This window comes from Fusarium odoratissimum (assembly GCF_000260195.1).
Source record: "Fusarium odoratissimum NRRL 54006 unplaced genomic scaffold supercont1.6, whole genome shotgun sequence".
NCBI lineage: Eukaryota > Fungi > Ascomycota > Sordariomycetes > Hypocreales > Nectriaceae > Fusarium > Fusarium odoratissimum.
Window position 1 is genome coordinate 289,455 of NW_022158692.1, and position 22,884 is coordinate 312,338.

The 22,884-nt window shown below is 48.5% G+C and overlaps 10 protein-coding genes across 10 annotated transcripts; 3 read left to right on the forward strand and 7 right to left on the reverse strand.

The window, feature by feature from the left end:
• Positions 1-968: 968 nt before the first annotated feature.
• On the reverse strand, positions 969-1,960 carry FOIG_04689 (uncharacterized protein; the record flags this gene model as incomplete). The annotated part of the gene is made up of 2 exons (XM_031202983.1): positions 969-1,100; positions 1,124-1,960. The coding sequence occupies 2 exons, from the start codon at positions 1,958-1,960 to the stop codon at positions 969-971; spliced, it is 969 nt and encodes a 322-aa protein (XP_031066562.1).
• Positions 1,961-2,439: 479 nt separating this feature from the next.
• On the reverse strand, positions 2,440-3,538 carry FOIG_04690 (acetyltransferase). The gene has a single exon (XM_031202984.1). It carries the CDS (start codon positions 3,402-3,404, stop codon positions 2,901-2,903), a length of 504 nt encoding a protein of 167 aa, XP_031066563.1. The 5' UTR covers positions 3,405-3,538; the 3' UTR covers positions 2,440-2,900.
• A 429-nt stretch (positions 3,539-3,967) lies between these two features.
• FOIG_04691 (uncharacterized protein) lies at positions 3,968-5,638 on the reverse strand (the record flags this gene model as incomplete). Its single annotated transcript, XM_031202985.1, has 2 exons — positions 4,663-5,638; positions 3,968-4,615 (listed from the first exon to the last, which is right to left on the reverse strand). Exons 1-2 carry the CDS (start codon positions 5,455-5,457, stop codon positions 3,968-3,970), a joined length of 1,443 nt encoding a protein of 480 aa, XP_031066564.1. The 5' UTR covers positions 5,458-5,638.
• A 1,733-nt stretch (positions 5,639-7,371) lies between these two features.
• FOIG_04692 (uncharacterized protein) lies at positions 7,372-8,775 on the reverse strand. The gene is made up of 4 exons (XM_031202986.1): positions 8,228-8,775; positions 8,081-8,171; positions 7,671-8,025; positions 7,372-7,611 (listed from the first exon to the last, which is right to left on the reverse strand). The coding sequence occupies exons 1-4, from the start codon at positions 8,651-8,653 to the stop codon at positions 7,437-7,439; spliced, it is 1,047 nt and encodes a 348-aa protein (XP_031066565.1). The 5' UTR covers positions 8,654-8,775; the 3' UTR covers positions 7,372-7,436.
• A 533-nt stretch (positions 8,776-9,308) lies between these two features.
• FOIG_04693 (uncharacterized protein) lies at positions 9,309-9,767 on the reverse strand (the record flags this gene model as incomplete). The annotated part of the gene is made up of 1 exon (XM_031202987.1): positions 9,309-9,767. One exon carries the CDS (start codon positions 9,765-9,767, stop codon positions 9,309-9,311), a length of 459 nt encoding a protein of 152 aa, XP_031066566.1.
• A 1,160-nt stretch (positions 9,768-10,927) lies between these two features.
• FOIG_04694 (uncharacterized protein) lies at positions 10,928-12,244 on the forward strand (the record flags this gene model as incomplete). The annotated part of the gene is made up of 1 exon (XM_031202988.1): positions 10,928-12,244. The coding sequence occupies one exon, from the start codon at positions 10,928-10,930 to the stop codon at positions 12,242-12,244; it is 1,317 nt and encodes a 438-aa protein (XP_031066567.1).
• Positions 12,245-12,489: 245 nt separating this feature from the next.
• On the reverse strand, positions 12,490-14,450 carry FOIG_04695 (glucan 1,6-alpha-glucosidase). The gene has a single exon (XM_031202989.1). It carries the CDS (start codon positions 14,316-14,318, stop codon positions 12,525-12,527), a length of 1,794 nt encoding a protein of 597 aa, XP_031066568.1. The 5' UTR covers positions 14,319-14,450; the 3' UTR covers positions 12,490-12,524.
• Positions 14,451-14,678: 228 nt separating this feature from the next.
• FOIG_04696 (MFS transporter, SP family, general alpha glucoside:H+ symporter) lies at positions 14,679-16,862 on the forward strand. Its single transcript, XM_031202990.1, has one exon. The coding sequence runs from the start codon at positions 15,124-15,126 to the stop codon at positions 16,768-16,770; it is 1,647 nt and encodes a 548-aa protein (XP_031066569.1). The 5' UTR covers positions 14,679-15,123; the 3' UTR covers positions 16,771-16,862.
• A 303-nt stretch (positions 16,863-17,165) lies between these two features.
• Positions 17,166-18,737, forward strand: FOIG_04697 (uncharacterized protein). The gene has a single exon (XM_031202991.1). The coding sequence runs from the start codon at positions 17,182-17,184 to the stop codon at positions 18,724-18,726; it is 1,545 nt and encodes a 514-aa protein (XP_031066570.1). The 5' UTR covers positions 17,166-17,181; the 3' UTR covers positions 18,727-18,737.
• Positions 18,738-18,795: 58 nt separating this feature from the next.
• FOIG_04698 (uncharacterized protein) lies at positions 18,796-22,536 on the reverse strand (the record flags this gene model as incomplete). Its single annotated transcript, XM_031202992.1, has 1 exon — positions 18,796-22,536. One exon carries the CDS (start codon positions 22,534-22,536, stop codon positions 18,796-18,798), a length of 3,741 nt encoding a protein of 1,246 aa, XP_031066571.1.
• Between the last annotated feature and the right edge of the window lie 348 nt (positions 22,537-22,884).

Genomic DNA, 22,884 nt, shown 5'->3' on the forward strand with positions numbered 1-22,884 from the left:
CGCTAATCAGGTTGCAGACGCTGGCTGTCAATATTGGTTCCTTGGAGATGATATCGGCGATGGGCCTTTCGCATAGATTAACATTCAGAATAGCCTTTGCCAATTGATGCTTCATCCATTATCTTGACCAAAGTTCCAACCGTTGTTGATATGCTTAGTTGTCTTGCCCAACAAAGAACTACGGCTCCAGTTGAAGTCATGAGTCAAAAGTGTGAGCAGTATTACTCGTGAGCTAGAAACGAGCCCTAGTCTTCAGCAAGCAGAAGTATATCAATTAGACAGTGCTCTCTATGTTCAGCGTCAGTTGTTACGTTACCTCTCACGTACCCAGCCATTCAACCGGCACAGTAATTAGAGGGGTAAAGTCCTTTCGCTTCCTTTTTGGCACATCGCCAATGTCTCCCAACACACAGGCTTGCTCTGTATCAGCATATATTTCCTCTTTAGGTAGTCTCCTATATTCCATTGGCCATTGATATTTAACCTTAATCGCCATATGGCGTATCTATAGCAGGATATCAGGAAGGTGCGCCTCCGCGCCGTATCAGGTCACTTTTTGAATTGACAGCGAATTGAATCAAGACGGTACAACGGAGGAAAATACAAAATTAGTCTTCTATTAAAACGAAGCCGATGGTTGACACAGAATGCACGTAACAAGAAGCAACCTCAGCTGGAGTTCAACCCGGTCCTCCACCAACGTCTCTCAGAGTCCTCTGAGGCCTTGAGAATATCACTTACTGTGACCAGTCTTCTCGCCACGCAGGGGTTCCAAAGAATTAGATGCTATAATAGGTTAAGGAAGATGCTGCAGGTTCTGGCTGTTAATATTGGTTTCGTAGAGGTGATATTAGCCTGGGCCTTTTGCATAGATTGAATACTTAGAATAGCTATCATCAACTGAGTTTCACCTTCTAGTAACAATAGCCTGCTAGAGACTCTTATCAACCCGAGAATACAGATACTATCTATCCAAAAGTAGCTTGTAACCAACCTACCACATCCTGACCAAACTCAACGGGCATCTCGAGGAGTGCCCAATAACCTCCCTCCCTTGTAACACTCTTGACATTTGGCAGCAGCCCTGCACCAACGCTCGGCTGCAGTAAGGTGGCTTGCATACAGCGTCATTCTCTGCGCCCCAGAAAAAGGCTGGCACATTAATGGTCTTTGCATCCTCGGCCACCAGGCTATCTGCCTCGTTTTGCAGACCCAGGGTCCAGGCCTTATACCAACAACTTGGGGCGTTAAAGCCACCATCCCTACCGAGCCGGGCCATGAAGTTTGCCTTGTGCTCAGACGTAGTGTATTGTAGTGTCGGCTGCGTCTTGCCCTCGGTGACAAATTTTCGCATGCGGTCAGGGGTACTATAGTTCTCGAGGTAGCTTTGGGGATCGCCAAAGGCCGCACTATACACAGATTCGAGATTCTGGTTCATGATGTTCACGCCATCATCTGCGGTAAAGAAGTGCCAGTGTTCGAAGAAGCCGTACCCAAAGGTTTCTTTGGTCATCTTGTTCCAAGCATCAAGGTCGAACTGCCCGGCTGGGGGGCTATAGGCGTTATTCACCATAACAACACCGCAAACGCGCGAGGGGTAAAAGTTATAAAGTCGCTGGCACATAATGCTACCCCAGTCATGGTCGAGGGATATGATACTGTTTAGGCTTTCGGCGTCGAGAATTTCGACCGCATCGGCCGTCATATGCTGCCGCGCATAACAGTTGGGATCGGTTGGTTTGGAGCTCTCGCCGTAGCCTAGGCAGTCTAGGGCTACAATGCCATAGCCGTTTGAGACGAGGTAATCGTTGATGAAACCGGCCCAGAGCAATGCCGTGTCAGGCCAGCCGTGAAATAGGATGAGAGTTGGCTTAGAAGCCTGAGCACGGGAGGTGTAGTAGGTGTAAGTGAATCCGCGGGAGACGTGGAGGGTCTTTTTGGTGAGCTTCAAGAGATCCATAGTAGTCGATGGGATGAGGTGCTTGATTAATCCAGGTTTGTTAACACAGGTAGTAGGCTAACATGGGAGACAAGTCGGTTCTATATATAACAGATTTGCCAATGTTAAACTGCGATGCACAGTTCTCTGACAATACTAGTATCTAAACTTAAGGGCCAGGGTGGATCAAGCCAGACCAGCCTGCTCAACTTCTGTATGGGGCTGACAAACTCCGCGGAGGGTTTATAGAATGGAAAATAACTCTTTCTTTAATGGCACACCTATTATACCCTATTTATTCCTACTTTCTTGTATCTGTAGAACTTAAATCATATTGCAAAGAAAAACAGCTTTAGCTTAAATAGATTGCAGTTTATCTTCTTAAGTACTTACCTTTATACTTACCTCTAGGTCTGATAATTATATAGCACTAGATGCTTAAAGCTATAAAGTATAATTACTATGCATAAGAATTTTATTAGTTACTATTTCGCAGTTAGTTCTGATTCTGCTTAACCTGGATCTTGAATTACCCCGCTCGGTATGTCCCACTCGATGTATCCCACTTGGGACTCGGCATCCCATGTATGTCTCCCACACATCCGCCAGTCCTTACTGACGTAAACACTTGTCCTCATACTTAGAATAGCTACTATTAATCGAGTCTCACCCACTATCTTTACCAGGTCCATAATGACACAAGACGACTCATTACTGTAGATTTCCTCTTCGATCAAAGAACTGGGCCCCTACTCTACGCTAACTCCACGCTATGACATACTGGACTAATCGGAATTTCGGTATGCACCGTGTTGTTTCGACCCTAATTGGAGCCCGAAAGTGAAAGAGCATTCACAGAGGCCAAGCCAGTTCGACACCAAGACAAGGTGACAAGCACCAGCAACAAAAATCCTCAACGAGCAAACTTGACGTCAAATATTCAAGTCAGAGTCTCTGACCCTCACAGCGACAGTGTCCAGAACTCCCCTGTCAATTCCACACCCCAGTCATTGTGATTCAGTGTCTCAACCATTTCAAAACCCGCCTTTTTATATAATCGTCGAGCACCCTCCAAAATGCTCTGCGTCCAAAGATCAATGTGCTCGTATCCCGCTTCTCTCGCGAAGTTGATGCATTGCTGGATCAAGGCCGTTCCAACACCAAGACCTCTTGCACTCTCATCAACCAATAGCAATCGTAGCTTTGCAGTTTTTGGCTTTTTGTCTTGCACCAACATGATGCAGCCGAGAAATGATCCATCCTTTTCAGCAATCCAGCAGCCTTCCAGGTCGGGTTTGAAGTTGTCGAGAAAATCAGCGGTGATTCTTGCAATCAAAGATTCGAAGCGATAATTGAAGCTGTATTCCTGCGCGTAGACTGCTCCGTGTCGATACGTTATGTAGCCCATGTCGCCTGGTTGGTGGCTGCGAATGGTGAAAGGCGGGGAAGATGGATTGCGAGTCATTTTAGATGAAGATAAAGATGCAGATGATGGTATTGCTACATTTTAGTTTTCTGACGGAATTCTATTTTTTATACCTGAAGCCTTCTTCTCATCTTGTTTCTCATCGGTGGGTATGGTATCACAAAATGTCATCCAGAAGGCGCATTTTTAGCTATCGACGTTGAATGTCAATTAAGGGCGCACGGTAAACTCTGCCCTGTACCTAATTCCGCTGGCGCCAAGACGCACCTTTCCGTACTTTATCTGGCCCGGAACACAACAGCGTTATTGCCGTATTCCCGAGGGCCTGGAAGGTGCTGGAAGTTAGCGGAATCACAACTGTATCTAGGCTTAATTCATCACCCAAACTATGGGCCTAAGCATCGCATCGCATCGCCAACACAGAAGGGTACAAAAGTCAGTCTAAGCATAAATACCACTATCACAAACAATACTTCCAATGTATCGCAATCAATTTAGACCTTGATGGCTGGTAGATAGAATGATTGAACGTCGAAATTTGCCATGTAATTGAGAAAACGCTACTTGGAATAATTCTATAGTACAAGAAGAGGTAGATAACATCAAGAGTTGTCTCCGCAAGAGAAAACACCACGAACGCCACCATCAGAGTTAAAGATGTCGAGAAGTTCAGTGATAGATGCCCACAGACCAGCTGCGTTCATGAATAGTGACATGATAATAAGGAGGGCGTTGACGATTGTCAAGCAGGTCTTCTTCCAGTCGCGGAAGTATTGTCCCTTATTCATGTGGAACCAAAAGACGGCACTGAAACCATAAGTGAACCAAGAGATTGTTGTCGCAGATGTAATAGAAAGAATCGAGTCAAAGACAGGAATAGCGTTGGATAGAATGAAGACAACGATCCAGAAGCCAGTGACGGAAGCGATCCAGGTTGACCAAGATTTGACAGAGTTGGAAGTGACTTCGTTGAGGTTACCAGTCCATCTCATGACATTGACAAAGATGTATTTGGATCCGATGTGACCATAAGCGAGGCCGGTAGCGAAGATGGCAGGAAGGGCGATGCCGAAAGCAGCCTTTGCAAAGGTGGTCGAGGTCGATCCAAGAATGGGAGAGGTTGTATATTCGGCACCAAGACAGTAGAAGATGACGGCGAAGATGACATACATGGTCATGGAACCGCATTCAAGGACAGTCAGACAGAACTTGAAGTCTTCGAGGGGGTTGGTCATCTCATCGAGGTAGCCCTGTTATCTGTTAGTATAGATCGCGTTGACAACTCGGTCGTACTTACAACAAAGCTCAGATTGGCAGCATACGCAAAGACGATCTTCAAGCAAGCATTGAGACCATCTCGGAAACTAGGATTTCCAACAATGACAATCTCCCTCTTCCACTCAGACATGTTATCAACGCCCTTGGGGCCCTGAATACCAAGAACAACCATGACGAGAAGGCATGCAGCCAAAACACTCAGAGCATTGGGAATTCCAAGATGCGACACAAACTTGGTAGTGCGGGGAATGCAAAAGATGTAGCAGGCTGCGCAAGAGATGAAGATGAATACAACCGTGCAGGCTGCATGGCTGCTGATTGTGTTGAGGGCAATTGAGAGGGTGACCATAGCTGAAGCCGCGACGAAGATGACTTGGATCATCATCATGACACCTGTGATGCTCTCCAGGGTTCTTCCACCGACGAAGCGGGTCATGTCGACGATGTTCAATACCTGAGGGTGCAGTCTGTAGTATTGCAATAGTTCATAGGCTGTATACCATGATATGACACCGATGCCGATAAGCGCAATGATACCGGGAACGAGGCCGAGGGTCTTGAGGGTCGACGGAAGAGACAAGATACCAAGGCCGATCTGATTGGCAAACAGAATAAAGATGGTATCCCATCGCTTCAGAGTTCGAAAGTTCTTGCCGCCTTGGGAGTAAATGTTGGTGTTGTCAGCAGACTCTTGGACGGTCTGGAAGTCATGGCTGTGACCTTCATGAGAGCTAATCTCATGCTTAAGGCCATCGCTATCAGAGCTAGGATCATGAAACTGTCCAGCAGTTTTAGCGACGTTATCCTTCTCCATGTTGCTAATGTGTTGTTGTAAATAGAACGAAGACTGTCACCTGGACAATTGACAAGTTATGATATAGATGTAGCTGAATGATGAAGAAGCAAATACAGGTGGAATTCGCCCTAGCTTTATACCGCTCGCCTCACGAATCTTGTATAAAATAGCGCAGCGATGGTCCGACAGGATAGGGGCTGGGCAAAGGACGCTGAGACGTCATGGCAGAGGTTTCTTGATTGGGGTAAAGGGTCCGCACGAAGTATCGCCGCTGAAATCAAGGCTGCATTACTCCATTCCTCGGTGGATATCGCCCCAGGCACAGAGCCCCATGGGGGTTTATGAAACGTTTCCACATCGGTCTATAGAGGAATTCACTCGTTCGGCCAGACTCGGTCACTAAGTGAGACGTTGATGTGATGTCCACAGAGGAAGTTGTCCGGTCCAGTCAGATGCTGACCAGAGAGTGCACTGCTCTTCTGCTGGACAGGACTTGGGGTCCTTGGCTTAGAGGAACTGCTTCGAGTGATGGAAATTAGACCGAAGTAGTAAAGTCTGTGCTTTCTTGTCGCTCGGTATCGCCGGGGTTGACGTCAGTGCCGTGTCTTGACGCGTCTAAGAATTTCAGCCTCATTTAGCCGCCAACGTTAACACGACGTCGAGATCAATGTCCAGATATAATATGCATCAGTAGTCTTGACGCTATCTCTTTTCCTGTCTTTTTTCTTTCTTTTTCTTGTTATTCATCGTGTTATTAATGAAGGAGACCCTCATGAACGCGAGGCAAACTTTGACAATTTCTTGGCATATTATGGGCTCATCATTGCTATGACTAAACTATCTCCATTTTCGCCTTGGCAAACTCCATCACCAGAGTCAAATCTCCATAATAACCCACATTTTAGGTCCCTGATCCCCTCTAATCACCAGACAAATGTGAGCGAATGCAAATGCTTTGCGAAATCAGGTCCCCCGAGTCTGGAGTCGTGAGATTCGTTGAGTTTTCATTAGTGATGAGAACCAGAATTCTCAGGAGCCCCATGGGGAAGGCGGATATTCCCCCAGACGTGATTTGAACTGTCATACTTGGCGTATGGTATAGTGAATATCACCAAGATGATCACTGAAGATGTAATAGTAGAGGATGTTCGTCGGCATACGGGCGGTAGATCTACGCCGCTATGCCGAGTTATGTCATTCCGCTCACTCTAATTCCTTCTAGAAATTCTGCGCACGCTGAAAAAGGATACTTTCGGCTAGTCCTTCTGGTCATTGCTTGCGCGGCGCTTCAGCTTACCACTCTCCGGCAAAGATCTACACGTCAGACGAATCCGGATAAAGACACGAGTAAGTCGCCCCGAGGCACTGACATCAATCAGCAGATCATTGGCGGTAACCTTCCTCATTAAACAAGGAATAGGAGAAGGCCTCAATCACTATATGTCTCAGCGATAAGATCGCTTTTCACCAATTATACATTGATATCCTCGTATCAGTTCACTTGGCAAGGGGTAATAAAAACTCGAATTGGATATTGCTCGCGTTGGGGCATATGCACGTCCCGATTGTAGATCCTGGCTTCTACATGATCTTATGCGCGATTTATTCTAGAATTCTTCTTCGCGTTTCATTAGTGCATATTAACCGCTTGTTTCATGATTGGATTCCTTCGGGTCAAAGACGAGACTGCCGGGATATGCGTGTATATGACTGAAGACTATAGAATCTAGACAGGCGAAACCGGGAGATCCTTGCGACGAATCATACGTGAAGTGGTCTGCTTAGGCTGAGCGGCATGACCTGGTGCTAATATCCGTACTTGAGATGTTAAGGCAGCAATTATCACTGGAGTAGAGATCGCCCATCACGGACGCATGGTTATCGGCTCTGGCGGTATCTAATCAAGCAGTGCTTAATTCTCTCATCAACACGTTCGGCGAAACAGTCTGCAATTGACTACTCCTTGGCCCTCTATAAGATGCAACAGCGAATGCGGGCTAGATTTTGATGACAACCTTTCCTACATGTTTGCCAGAGTAAAGATAGTCAAAAGCTGCTGGGGAGTCTTCGAACGAGAAAACACGGTCCACCAGCGGAGCAAGGGAAACCTTCTTCTCCTCTAAGAACTTATTCAGACTCAGATAATCTTCCTTGGAGCCAGTGGCGATTCCCCTAGAACAACAGCTGTCAGTGCATATTCTTAATTATTTCTCGAGAAAGCAACAACTCACTTGATTCGCGCAGACTTCCCCATCAGTGCCATGATAGCAGCGGGCCGCCAATCGCCATCAACACCATCTAGAAATCCAACCAGGGATACCGTGCCGCCTCGCTGACGCAAGAAGCTGATATCCATGGGAATAGATGCTGGGCCAGTGTTGTTGATGACATAATCAACGCCCCGACCGTTTGTTAGGCGTTTTACTTCCGATGCTTGGTCCTGGGTGGTTTTGTAGTTGATACCGCGAACCTGAGAGCCGAGTTTCTTGATGGCTTCAAGCTTCTCGTCGGACGAAGATGTAATAATCGGTTGGACGCCCGCAGCGATACAGATTAGCAGGGCAAACATGCTGACACCTCCCGTACCTATTCAATTAGTTAATCTCGTGATAGAAAGCCTGAATGGTCACGAGAATCGAACCTTGTAAGAGGGTGCTGCGTAACTTGGATAGCGTAGTCAGGCCGTCAAGAGAATTCCAGGCCGTGACGCCAGCGCAGGTGATGGTAGCCGCCTTCAGTCAATCACAGGTCAGCAGGAATTACGACTGTCCAGATCGCTATCTCTTACCTCTTCCCACGGTAGATGCTTGGGTAGCTGTACCAGATGCTTGTCCTGATAAATAGCGTACTCACGAAGGACACCAGCAGTGTCTCCACCAAGGGCGCAATGAGGCTCGTCGTCGTACCCCGTGATACTGTTGAGGTCAAATATAACCGAGACATGATCTCCCGTAGAGAAATCCTTGACCGCAGATCCAATTGCGACGACCTCAGCGGCAGCGTCAGAGCAAGGAATACCCCGCTCCTCCACTTCCACCGGATAGATACCGTTGAGCATAGCTACATCGCGGAAGTTGAGAGAGACGGCGTGAATCTTGATCAAAACTTCATTTGGTCCAAGCTCTCGCGGTAGCTTTTCAGTAGACGGTTCAATGGTCCTCGGAAGATCGCCTGTAGTGCGTCTAAACGCTCGATAGGTCTCGGGAAGCGACATTTTTATCTGGGGTTAGTAGTTAAGTAGGAGATTCTGTGTGAAAGGTGAAACATCTAGTATTAGGATATAGACTTATATAACTATCAGCTCAGGAAATTTATTTAATTGCCGTTCTTGCGGAGCTTGGTTAACGTTAGATACTTTAAAGCGTGGTGGTGATTATAAATACGTGGCTGCCGGGAATAATAGCACCCGAGGCCCCGGGGAGATCAATGCTAGCTTGCTTGCATTAGCCCCGAATTCTCCGTAATAAACTTGTTGGAATGGTATTAAGTGCTCTATCTGTGGGGCTCTCTACCCAAATTATAGCTTTTCAAAGTCCGCAGCTGTGCGGAGGAATACATCTCTGGCGGAGTTATGAGATCATAGTATTACATGTGGTTCTCAAGAGCTGTTTTCCTAATTAATCGTAGTCTTTAAGAGCTTGCCGGCCATGGGCTATGAATGACCAATCACTTCCGACTAGAAATTTGAAGGCTGTTGTAAGGCAACCTTTTCGGGTTGTATTTATAGCTATCTAGTGACCTAGTGCTATCCTTCCATAGGCCATTTTGCGATCCAGGGCATCGCAGGGTCAGAGATCTCTTGGCGAAGGACTATGAACAGATTGACAAGACCAACAGCACCAGCGCTTCATGCCTCGCCAGTCTACTCTTTATTTCTCCTCCCACTCCGAAGGGCGACCATTCCGAGCCCAAGTCCTCTCCGCTTCACTTCTCCATGGCGGCGGCGCGATTCCATTGAACCTCCAAAAGTCGCGCTGAGTATCAGTGACGGTGATTTCCCAATCATAGCCTTTGTCAGCGATGTATGGCTTGATCGTAGCATTGATGTAATCGCTGAACTGCTTGGGGAAGTCCTCCATGTGGACACCCTCATGACTATGAACAGCCATGTGCTGAACAACTAGTCGAACAAAAGGCTTCTCGTCTCTGGCTTCACCACCAACAAAGACATTGCCTGGAGGAAGCGGGATGAATTGAACGACGACGTAGAAAGCGGGGAGGCCGTTTTCGCCGTTGGAGTAGATCTTGGTGATGTCTTGGGCAAGCTTGTTGCGGGTCTCCTGGGAGTCGAAGGCGCCCTCCGTGTGATAAATGTTCCAGAGAGGCATGTTGAGAGTTGATTCGGTTGGTACGTGCGGTTGAAATTTGTCTTTGGGCGATGGTATTGAATGAGAAGTTAGTAGATGGTACGAGCTGCTTTGGTCAGTGGAAGAGACCTGTCTTTTTATGCTCTACGATTTTCTCTTGCTTGCTTTACCTGAGATTGCTGTTGAAAGCCTTGGGCAAGGATAGAAGTGGTTGTTCAAACGTTTCTCAACGCATGTCGCTATCTCGACGTGGGTCTCTATCTCAACGAACGTTTCTATCCCATCACAAGTCTCTGTCCAACCTAAGCCTCTATCCCAACAATTTTGTTACTATTTAATAATCATTCAAGGCTTCAGCTTTCATCCTAGACTACGCTGACCCACTTCTCCGGACTTGTACGACCCCAACCGGCAGAGTTATGTAAATTCAAGTGGATGTCATTATGATTATTAATTATTCCCGACTATGACCAAACTGTAAGTCTGCGAATGCATACTGGCCTTTAAGTGTTGACATTACGAAAATTGGAAATGCTTGTTTAAATGTTTAAAACCCCAGAATAGTAATCATTGCAATTATTATAAGTGCTTTCAGGGCATGCCATTAATACTGTCGCAGCTTGATTAATTCCGCCACCACTGATCAGGTGCAATAGGTGATGTTAGAGGGCAAGTCACCCAACCTTCGGTCAGCCCGGACTTCGGACAGCGTGTCGGGATGATCTATCTGTACCGCGGAAGAATATTAAACTCTCTTCTCTTAATGAGCTCGATCTCGTGAGCCCTCTAGCTAGCATATGCACTCCTATAAAAGAAGGTCTCGAGAAGGCCTTGTCCTTGAAGCAGCTTTGATCTGATACACCCTGTAGCGCCTTTGGCTTTATCAGGTGATAATACCTGAAACTCACAACGCCAGGGGAATTGCTTGGCCTGAGCCAAGAGTCACTTTTATTACTTTGGCCCCCAAAAGAGTGTCATTTGCGACCCATGCACGCTTGCGATTGGACACCTCGAGCAATTCAGCCTTGATTTGAGCATTGCGCCTCACGGGGCAGTCATGCTGTGCCTCAGTCAATCAACTGATGATGAATGAAGGCATTTTTCGTTGACCCTGAATACGTCAAAGACTTCTCATCAGCTCTGATATTCCACTTAACCTCTGATGCCGATTGATCGCTCAAATGAACAACATCCATACACCTCTCAGATCCGGCCCATTGCTGGGTATTAGCCTGGACCAAGATACGTATATCCCAGGTGATATTATTACTGGCCATGTATATCGACAATTTCATACCATAAGTCCAGATGCATCTTTGAGCATTTGCATGTTTGGCCGAGGGAGGACAATAGGAGTTATCGGCAACAGCTCCCAAGAATACCGAGGACTTTTCGATCTGTGCTATCGTCCAAAGATCATCTTCCGGGGTCCTTTACACATCGAGTCTTCGAAACAGAAGCATAAATGGCCGTTTACTGTATATCTTCCAAAACACGCCAATACTTCTACACCTTTGGGTCCCATCGACCATATGCCACCATCATATACGCTCCGAAAGACAAAGAATATGGCAGCAGTCATCGAATATATCATCAAAGCGAAACTCATAATGGCTGTTCAAGGTCAGACGGAAGTATTGGAAGCTACATTTCCCTTCAAAGTCAGAGGCTTCACTCCGGATCCTCCAATTGCAGACTTTCGAGTTGAACGACATCGCCATCAGCGTGCTGTTTCGAGTCACCGGCTTATTCCTGGGATGCAAAATGTGAAGGTCTCTTGGAAAGACAAGATCAAACAATCTCTCCATGGTTCGAAGGATCCTACGTTGGCGTTTGACTTGTTTGTGGAAGTGCCGATGGTCGTTCAGCTGGATAACCCAACACCGATACCGTTCAGACTCTTGGTATCACCGAACTGGGAAGAAACGAGCGATACAATTCGAGATGTAGCACAGGACGTCAACCTTGTATCGGTACGCATCTGTGTTGTCACCATCACGACGATTCTTTGCCATGCGGGGTTGCAAATACCAGAAAGCACAGATATCGACCTTGGACTCAATCAAGCCATTAAACAGCGCGGCGATACAATACGGATCCCGTTTACAACTGATTGGCAGCCCATCGATATCGGAGAAATGATCAACCTTCGCATCGGTCTACAGAATACGGGATTCCCTCAACAATGGACATCTGTGCAATCCGAGTTCACGCACTCATTCCGAATGTACAACATCCGTGTTTCACATCGACTAGAGTGGTCAGTGCAGGGCGAAATTGCAGGGGAAAGATTCAAAGCGGCAGGAACATCTGATTTGCTCGTATTGAAGCCGACCGATGATAGACAGCAGGAATCGCAAGATGTTGTTTTGGAGGCCGGAGAGGGAATACCGCTGTGTTGGGATTCATCGTGGATTAGACCGCCTGCTGAAGAACAGCTACCGAGCTTTGCAGATGCGCAGAGGGAAGGATCACGAGTAGGGATAGCTCATGGCTAAGATTGGTGGGAACAGGAGATCATGATGTTGGTGGCGCAAGCCTTTGAATTTGGTTTGGGGATGTCTTGGCGCAAGTTAATAATCACCACACAAAACTTAGGGGATAACCTTAGTTTGCAAGTGGATATGGGTCCTGCAACGGGAGTATTATAAATGCAGCCTAGATCGTGGCTATCTAAAGGCTTGCATTGCGTTTAATGACAATTGACAGGCAATGATTGCAGATAACACTAATAGTAACTTGGAAACATGCTCTTTATTCTTTATTTCTATGTCATGACTAAGTTACCAAGTAAACCCGTCCTTCAAACGGCGACAAAACACCAGTCTGCTCTTTTCCAGAATGCGTTGACATGATAGGCACAAGCTTAACCTCCTTCCCACCAGTAACTCCAAGCTCTTCACCCGTCAGCGCACTCAAAGTCTTTTCCTCAGTAGTAAAGTTCAAAACAACAGCAACCTTGGAACCATCAACCTGGGACTCTTTAACAAAAGCATAAACCTCAGGGTCCTCCCTTCGAAGAAGTTTATAGTCTCCATACACTGTCAGATCAGAGAACTCCTTTCGGAAGTGCAGTGCTTTCTTCCAGAATGATAGCACGCTGTTTGAATCCTTCAGCTGAGATGCGACGTTGATCTCTCGTGATAGAGGATGGGCTTGCATCCAAGGCTCTTTGACGGGTTGGCCTGCCTTCTCGGCTGCTTCGGAGAAACCGCCGTGCTTGTTGTCACTCCAGCAAATAGGTATACGGGCGTGATCTCGAGCCAAGTGCTGGAGAGCGTTGAAAGCCTTGTCAATCTCTTGTTCATCCTCACCCGATCGCTCCTTGACCAAATCGAGAAACTGGTAACTCTCGATATCGACGTAGTTCTCCAATGGGTAACTCTCCTTTGGTGCATTGACAGACCCAATTTCTTGTCCTTGGTAGACATACTGTGTGCCGCTCAAACAAGCTTGCAGCAAAGCAAGAAGCTTGGCTCCTGCGACTCGGTACTGTGGACTATCGTTTGTGAATCGTGATACAGAGCGTGCTTGATCATGGTTCTCCATAAACACAGTCGTCCAAGCATCCGTTCCCTGAATCAGACTCTGTGTTCTACCAACAGCGTCTTTCAGCTGAGGAAGTGTATAGTTCTTCGGTGTCGTCTCGTATTTATGCGTCTTTCCAAAACCGATATCTACGACGTCGAACTGGAATACCATGTTGAGCTGTTTCTCTTTCGCGCTGACGTATCGAAGGACTTTTTCCAGATCCGGTGTATGAGGCAGTTCTCCGACAGTAATAGCTCCGTATCGCTCAAGGATCTCGTTCATCTCGCCGAGAAACTCGTGCATGCGAGGGCCGTTGCAGTAGAGAAGACCGGCAGGTTGGTATTTGGCTTTCGGGTCGGTGATGGGAGCATCGGGAAAGCCTTGGAGCTTGGAGTACATGTTGACGGTGTCGACTCTGAAGCCATCGACGCCCCTGTCGAGCCAAAACTCCATCGACGAAGCATAAATGGCGCGACGAGTCTCTTGGTTCTCCCAATTGAGATCGGGCTGTTCTTTTGCAAAGAGGTGCAGGTAATACTCTCCAGTAGTCTCATCCCACTCCCAAACACTACCGCCGCCGAAATTGGAGCGCCAGTTATTCGGGGGGAGTCGTTGACCTTCTGGAGAGTACTTGGCAGGTCTCCAGATGTACCAATCACGCTTAGGACTATCTTTGCTGAGTCTCGACTCTTCAAACCAAGCGTGTTTGTCAGAAGTATGGTTAATCACAAGATCAAGCATAATCTTCATGCCCTTCTCGTGTGTCTTGCGGATCAACTCTTCCATATCCTGGAGAGTACCGTACGGAGCGTAGACATCTTCGTAATTGGAGATATCATAGCCCATGTCGACCTGCGGGCTGTCGTACATGGGACATACCCAGATGACATCAACGCCTAGGCTGGCGATGTAGTCTAGCTTGGATATGATGCCTTGGAGATCACCCATGCCATCGCCGTTGGAGTCGCAGAACGATGCAGGGTAGATTTGGTAGATGATGGCCTGCTTCCACCATTGCTTTGAGCGTCTGCTGACAGTCATTGTGACGATGAAAATAAAATGAGAAACAAATGAATTGACAAACTTGCTTGATGCTGAGGAGACAATGATCTAAGATGGATTTAAATATCGTCTGATGGTAATTCACCCGCATTCATCTTCCCCAGATCACGATTCTCTATTCCCCCGCACCATTCGGTCGGACCGACGAGATATTTCCGCCTTTAATGCAACCCATCCTTGTCTCATAGTCAATGGTGTCTCAGACTCCAACACCATTGGTGCAACCTCGGACCGACGAAATGGCTGAATCTTGATTGGCTCTTGACCGGACCGACGAGAACTCCAGAGTCTAATTTCCCCGTCTTCATCTCTCAATGGTTCACGAGCATCTGCTGATCTCCGCCACGTTTGTGTCTCAAGCGTCAATGCTCGGTCCGATGAGCGAACCCCAGATTTACATGATTTTCTCCCCATGGGGGAGAAGACACAAGCAGTAGACCTCCGTGCTCCAGAGTCTCCTCCCTCATAGAGTTAACCTTAAAATGTGGCTTAAAGCCCGGCCCGACACGGCTTCATTTACCTCGAGATTCTAGACCACTCTGGCCTAGCACCGGTCTAATCACGGTCAACCCCGCGAAAGCACTCCCTTTACGCTAACACTTGGCCCAAACTTTGCAAATGAGATCTTGTTTTTCCACTCACTTTCGCTTCTCGACAGCTTCAACTCCTTGATCCATCTCCAACTATAAGATGTCGCGTGTCGCTCGCTAATTCACATCCAGATCATCATCACTCTCTCTCACCTTCTACAGTCTACGACTCTTCATTGATCACTCTTCTCACCATGTCTCCTGATAACAAGGTTGACAATGGCATCGCCCCCGTTGCGGTGCCAGTCGACGAGAACGTCGCCCATGAAGCTGCCGCTGCTACTGAGGCCGAGCACAACATGGGCTTGATGCAGTCCTTCAAGCTCTACAAGAAAGCTTGTCTCTGGTCCATCTTTCTCTCCCTGTGCATCATCATGGAGGGTTTTGATGTTGTCCTCCTCAACAACCTCTTCGCTTATCCTCCTTTCCAGAAGAAGTTTGGTGTCGAGCAGCCTGATGGTAGCTATCAATTGACAGCTGCTTGGCAATCTGGTCTCTCCAACGGAACTCTCTGCGGTCAAATCATCGGTCTCTTCATCAACGGTATCATTGCTGATCGCTTCGGTTATCGCAAGACTCTCATCGGTGCTCTGATCGGCTGCATCGGTTTCATCTTCATCATCTTCTTCTCCGAGACTCTGGTTCAGCTTCTCATTGGAGAGATCTTTATCGGTATTCCCTGGGGTGTCTTCCAGACCCTCACTACTACCTACGCCTCCGAAGTCTGCCCTACCCATCTCCGCGCCTATCTCACCACCTACGTCAACCTTTGCTGGGTTCTCGGACAATTCATCGCCTCTGGTGTTCTCCGCGCTATGGTCACCCGCACTGACGAGTTGGGATACAAGATTCCCTTTGCTCTGCAGTGGATGTGGCCTGTTCCTCTCATCATCGGAATCTACCTCGCTCCCGAGTCTCCCTGGTGGCTCGTTCGTCGCGGCCGCATCGAAGAGGCCAAGCGATCCCTCGAGCGTCTCACTGTCCGCAACAGCAACGTCGACTTCAAGCCCGATGAGACCATCTCCATGATGGTTCACACCAACGAGATGGAAAAGGAAGCTCAGGCTGGTACTTCATACTTTGATCTCTTCAAGGGTGTCAGTCTTCGCCGAACTGAGATTGTCTGTGTTACCTGGATGATTCAGACTCTCTGCGGTGCTACTTTTATGGGTTACTCTACCTACTTTTATCAGCAAGCCGGTATGGCTGTTGAGAATAGTTTCTCCATGTCTCTTGGTCAATATGCCATTGGTGCTGTTGGTACCGTCTTCTCCTGGTTCCTCATGGGTTGGTTCGGTCGCCGAACTCTCTACCTCTATGGACAGCTTGCCATGTGCGTCTTCCTCTTGACCATCGGCTGTGTCGCCTTTGCTGGCCGTGACAACGTCGCTGCTCAATGGACCATCGGATCTCTTCTCCTCATCTACACCTTCACCTACGATTCGACCGTCGGACCCGTCTGCTACTCTCTCGTCGCCGAGTTGTCCTCCACCCGTCTCCGAACCAAGACCGTCGTCCTCGCCCGAAACACGTACAACATTGTCGGAATCATGACCAACATTATCACTCCTCGCATGTTGAACCCTTCTGCTTGGAACTGGGGTGCCAAGGCTGGCTTCTTCTGGGCCGGAACTTGCTTCCTCTGTGCTGTCTGGACTTATTTCCGTCTTCCTGAGCCCAAGGGCCGAACCTATGGTGAGCTCGATGTTCTCTTTGAGCGTGGAGTTCCTGCTCGCCAGTTCAAGACTACCCAGGTTGAGCGTCTCGATGCCGAGTTCCAGACTGGAAAGGAAAAGGCTAGTGCTGTGTACGTTGAAAAGGTGAACAGCAGTGCTTCTTAGGTGGTTTAGAATGAGAATTTTCAATGGAATGTTAGTGTTAGTGGTTCATAGTTTACTAGCACGAGAAGAGATAAATTATTGTTCAGCATGCCCTCTATCATGTTCTGTGAAGTATCTGCGTAGGTGATTACTAGCCAAAAGGTGAAACTTTAGGCTGCCAACTCAGATAACCAGGACAGGGTATTCTTTTTCACAATATAAGCATCTACCCAAAAACGTTCCATACTCTGTGACGTATCAAATGCCGGAACTACCCCAAGTAAATACTCCAGTTGAGGCTTGGCTCTAGACCTCAGCTCGCTTGCATGTGGCGATGTGGGGTTATACCAACAGACTTCATTAGCGTGATAAATCTCGTGCCTCTCGACTCCGCATCTCGTCTCGATCACTTCATTCTTCAATCAACAAACAATGAGCGGAAGAATCTCAAAAGCTTGCGATCCATGTCGCGTTCGCAAGGTCAAATGCAACGGCTCAGTCCCGTGTTCGCAATGTGGCCATCTCAACCTGGCATGCGTCTACTCCGCTGCAACCTCCAAGCGAAGACCAACTGTGCGAGGGCGATTGGTAGCGCAGATTCGAGAGGGGACAAGGCCTGATGATGCAAGGTCCAATTCGGCTTCTCCGCAGACTGATGATCCTTCGCCTGTCGCTTATAATGCGATACCGACGAGTATTGGATCGGCGTATTCTTCAGACTTTTTTCTCAATCTGCTGCTCGACTATGAACGCGTTGTTTTCCCCGTCAATCCAATTGTTCTCCCTTCGGAGATCGTGGCTGCAATTGAGGGGATGGATCAAAGCTTTGAGGATGCGGCGCTTGTGTACGCTTATGCTGCTGTCACTATCAACCTGACACAAACGTCTTGGGATTCGGAAGGCGAAGCACCAGTTAGGATCACAGAACTCATGAACCTGAGCTTCAAAGCGCATAGACAATCTGAGATGGGAGTTGGTATTCTTGGGAGATTACCAGTGACCGTGAAACGCATTGTTACGTGCGTATTCTTGGAGATTTGTCTCATGGCGTTCAAGCGATTCGACCGCAGTTTTGTCATTCTCCGAGAAGCCATTGCAATGATTCAGATGCTCGACCTAGATCGATACAAGGATGCTTCACTAACCGACCACGAATTAGCTACCCGACAACGTCTGTACTGCGAGATCTCCATCCACGAACGGTTCCTCACAATAGTAGCTGGTCATCCAGCCATTCTTCCTCCGCTCAGCCCGAGTGTCCCGGCAACAGACCATGAACTTCCTCCCCACGTGAACGAAGGCTTCAACCGGCTGATTGAGTTATTTCACGTCCTGGATGATACGTTTCTGGCCCACTGGAGAGCTCAACAGGATCCACAGGCCACAGCTCCGGAAATGACTGCTGCATGGATTGAGCATAAACAAGCTCAACTTGACCAGGATGAGATTGATGCTGCAGAGACGGATAACGCGTTGGTATCGAGTGGCTGGGGTTTAACGGAGCTTCAGCATGTGGATCTGTTCATCACGCGGTTATGGATGAGAATTCTCGTCTGGCAGCTGGCATTATCTCAAGGCCTCTTGCAGTCTGCACCACCGCAGAACTCTCATGAGGGCTTCTCGATGCATTTCCCCGCACAGCGACTATCGACTCAGCTCCGCAATGTGGTCCTTCGATTAGAGAGGGTTGAGAGTATAGGTCTGCATGGATCTGGGATTCTGCAGAAGCTGTTCGAGATTACGAGTACTGTGGCCGACGTGTTGGCACTACCGATTGGACCAGGCGAAGAACAGGATGCCGAAGCGAGAGTTGAGGACTTTTTGTTCCTTGTCACGTTTCTTTTGAGCTTTGATAGGATTCATCAGAACCAGAGGGAGTACTTGAAGGAGAAGTTGAGTGCACTCCAGAGGGAACAATCTGGGTTTCAGAATCTAGCTACGTACAACCCTGATGGGTGGTCCGATCAAGGGCAATAGCATGCAGTTCAATGTAGCAACGGATATTGGTGTTAAGCATTCAACACCAGCATCTGAAGCAGAAGTAAATCACACGCCAAAATGAACATAAGGAACCCAATGTAATGGCCTGGTCTCGTCGTCATCACACGCAATAATATCTCTTGGCCTTCGATCACCATCAGTTGCACTCCTGGCTACCGAGTTCATCGGCATGTTGCGCCAACGATCTCGTAGCTGCCGAGTTGCGTTGTGCAGCCCTTCGCACACCGATTCATCCGCCATGGCTCCATCCCTCATACCTTCATACGTTATCCTCGCCATATCCACACACAGCTCATCATTAACCTCCCACAAAGTACCAATAACATGCCGAAAGCCCGCCAACTGACAAGCGCTGACTAAATGGATGCTCTCGTCGACGAATCTCCTATCCTTAATCTGGCCCGTCCCGCATGCGGAGAGGTAAGCAAGAAAGGGCAAATGCTTACGGAGGTTTATCTCAAGAAGATTCGCGACTGTAAGAGGGTTTTCCTTTCCATCTTCCAGAAGTAGACGGCTTCTCATTGGATCGTGACCGTCTGTATGGCCATGACCAGCGAAATGAAACACCTTGCATTGCGGCAAGTGTGCCATGATGTCATGCTTGTGCTGTCCTGGCTCGATAGGTTCCAGTTGCATCGTTTTGACCAAGTCGTGGATCACCTCTATCTCTCTGGCTGCGAAAGGAAGGCTGGTCTGCTCTGGCGTGTGCTTCATAGCGACGAGAAGAGCCTGGGCCGGGGCTGATGCAGCTGCTTCATGACCACGTCGTCGACTCTGTATGATTGTCTTGATAGAGGAGCTGTATGATGACATGACCCTGTCCAGCACGCTGGCTGATTCACTGTCGTGGCGGCCAGCGGCATGAAGTGGGAACTTGGTCATGATACCTGTGGCAACCCACCATATGCGCGGCCATTTCTCGAGCGACGGATCGTGACGCTGAGTAAAGCCCAAGGCATCGAGAATCTGGTGGGCGACCGTGTCCCAAAGCCATTCCAGGGTCTCAATCTTCCCAGGGTCACGATTCCGCGCTTCTTTCTCCATATCCTTGGGCAACTGCACGGATCGTATCTGGTGCTGCTCCACGAGTATGGCATCGCAACGGTACTCACTGGTATTTATAACGACTATGGGACCGCAGCTCGCAGAAGCCTTCAACTCTGCTTCGCTTGGGGCAGCCAAGAAGTCCTCAAATCCAGGCTGTTTCTGAATCTCAGCAATCACCTCATCGAGTTTATTGCCCGCGTCGTAGCGCCGAGTCGCTCTAGCTTGATCGTTAAACCCGCCGTGGTCATCCTGATTAAAGGTATCACGCGCGACTGGAGGGTCCAGCTCGTCTCGAAGGCTGACAAATCGCTTTGCAAGTTCGGGATACCTGGCCTGCAGCTCTATGACATCCGTCCGCATCTCCTCCAGCGCCGTCGCAAGCACCCCGCGACCCTGCTCGAGGAACTTCAGTGCAGCAGTCGGACCTCTTCCAGCATTCAAAGCCGCCGCTGCGGCATTGGAGGCTAGGCCAACGACCTGGCCAAGCAGATGCTGCTTGTCTGGGTTTTCGAGAGACCGCGCTGTCAGTTTTGGTATGAGACTGACTGCAACTTCTAGAGCGTCGCATACTTGTTCCCAGTCCGAAGTGGTGCTGCAGATCTGAAGAATTGCTATACCACCTGCTATGCGATCGATGGTAGGAGAGCTTGGGTCGCGGAGGGCTGTTTGGAACTGAGAGAGAGCTCCTTCGTGGTCAGCAGAATCGCGTGTTCTCGCATACCTGTGGTCAAGGCCGGTGCCGAGGTTGACGAGATACCTAGCCCTTTCAGGATGGCTCTTTGGCGTCGCGTTGGCTGCTTCTTGCAAAACTCGAATAGCCTCGTCAAGGTCTGTCGTCGCTTTTACTCTTTTGTATCTTTCCATGAGCCAGATACCGAGGCTATTCAGATACACAGGCCTTTTTGTGTGGACACTTGGTGTTGCATTAACTGCTCCACTGGCCGCTTCGATAATATCGTCGAGATCAGACATCGAGCCTGCGCCCTCTCTAGAGTATCTATCTCCTAGTCGTATTGCAAGGCCCTTCAGATACATTGCCCTATTAGGGTGGCCGCTTGGAGTCATGTTGACTGCTTCCCGCGCGACTCGAATCGCTTCCTCCAGATCGGCTGTCTTGTTCATCCTGGTGTACCTATCGCCAAGGGATGCTCCAAGATTATGCAGAAACAGCGCTCTACTCAGACTGATCTTTGGAGTCATCTCAACCGCTCGCCTTGTCATCTCGATGGCGCTTTCAAGGTCGTCTGTCGCGTTGACAGAGGTATATCTGGCTGCCAGTCGAACACCGAGGCTATTCAAGAGCAGAGCCTTGCCTAGGTGGTTCTCTGGCATTGTATCAACCGCTTGTTGCAGAATGCGAATAGACTCATCCAGATAGGCTTTGGTTCCCTCTACGTCGTACCTGTCTCCGAATCGGTTGCCAAGGCTGAGCAAGCACATAGCGTTCGTGACGGGATCGGCCGGTGATAGGCTGATTGCTTCCTTTGTAGCTTCGATGGCGTTCTCAATATCCGTGGCGTCTCCGGTCATCGAATATCTCTCCCCAAGTCGATTCCCCAAGTTACATAGATATGTGACCTTGTCTGCCGTTACTTTCGTTGTTTCGATTGCTTCCTGGGTGACTCGAATGGCTTCTTCAATGTCTGCGCTGGTGTCTTCCCTCAAATAACCCTCGCCGAGACGAACACCAAGGTTGCTAAGCCAACTGGCTCGGTCTGGGTGATCCGTCGTTACCAAATCGATCGCTTGTCTGATAAGCCGGAGACACTCTTTGAGATCAGTTGTTGCTCCTGTTTTGGAGTACTTGCGTCCAAATTGATTACCAAGGTCGTGCATGTAAATCGCCCGCTTTTTCGAGTCTTCCGGGATCAGATCAAAGGCTTCCCTGAAGGCAAAAATCGCATTTTCAATATCCGAATCTGCACCAGTTATGGAGTATAGATCCCCAAGTGCCAGTCCTAGATTGCTTAAATACATTGGCAGGTCGGGATCGTCGGATGGCGTTGTATCGACTATATCCTGAGCAACTCGGATGGACTCTTGGAGATCATCCACTCTCCCTGTTCTTGAGTATCGCCGTCCCAGCTGGATGACTAGAGTATTCAAGTATAGATCCCGATCCGGGGAGTCGTCTGGTGTTAGGTAGATGGCATCTCGTATGATACCCAGAGCATTATCCAGGTCGGCACCGTCTCCTGTTCTCGTATATCTATCCCCAAGACGAAGCGCAAGACTGTTCAGGTACATGGGCCGGTCCGAATAATCTTCTACAGCTGCATCAATGGCTTGCTGAGTAATGTAGATAGATTCGTTGAGATCCGCCATTTTGCGAGTCTGGGCGTATTGGTCGGCGAGCGCAGTACCAAGATTGTTCATGTACATAGCTCTATCAGGATCATCGCTGGGAGTGACCTCTAACACTTCCCGCATGATTATAATAGCATCTTTCAGATCACTAATTTCTTCTATCACGGAATATCTCTCTGCGAGTCGGATTCCGCAGTTGCTCAGGCGCCCAGCCCTGTCTGGGGAATCCACTGGTGTCATGTTGACAGCTTCTCTACTAATTTGGATGGCTTCTTCGAGATCGGCTGGGTTTCTTGTTATGGAGAATCGGTCTCCAAGTGCGACCCCAAGATCATCTAGATAGGCAGCCCTGTCATGGTGTTCCCGTGGCATCTGATCTAGAGCTCTTCTCGTGTCTCGGATTACTTCGTCGATCTCGCGAATGTCGGACATTTTGCCTGAAGATACATGGATACCTGCTGCTGGAAAGATCTCTTGTCTGATGAAATGACGACTGAGAGGTTGGACCAGTTGTCTTACTGGGACGTGAAAAGCATGTAGGCCAAAGTCTCAACTCGGGTGGAAACCCACAGCTGTGGATGCCGTATTGTCGGAATACTGTTCGATCTTCCCGCGGGGACATGAGTCCTAGGAGTCCTAGATAAGAGCCCCAGCGCAAGTTGGGGACTTGCGTCCCAACGTTGAGTGAACCCTCACAGTCAGCACTAATGCACGTAAGCCGCCACATAATGCAGAAATGGTCGGTAGAAGAAGATGTCAGAGGAAGTCGCTAGTAGAAGA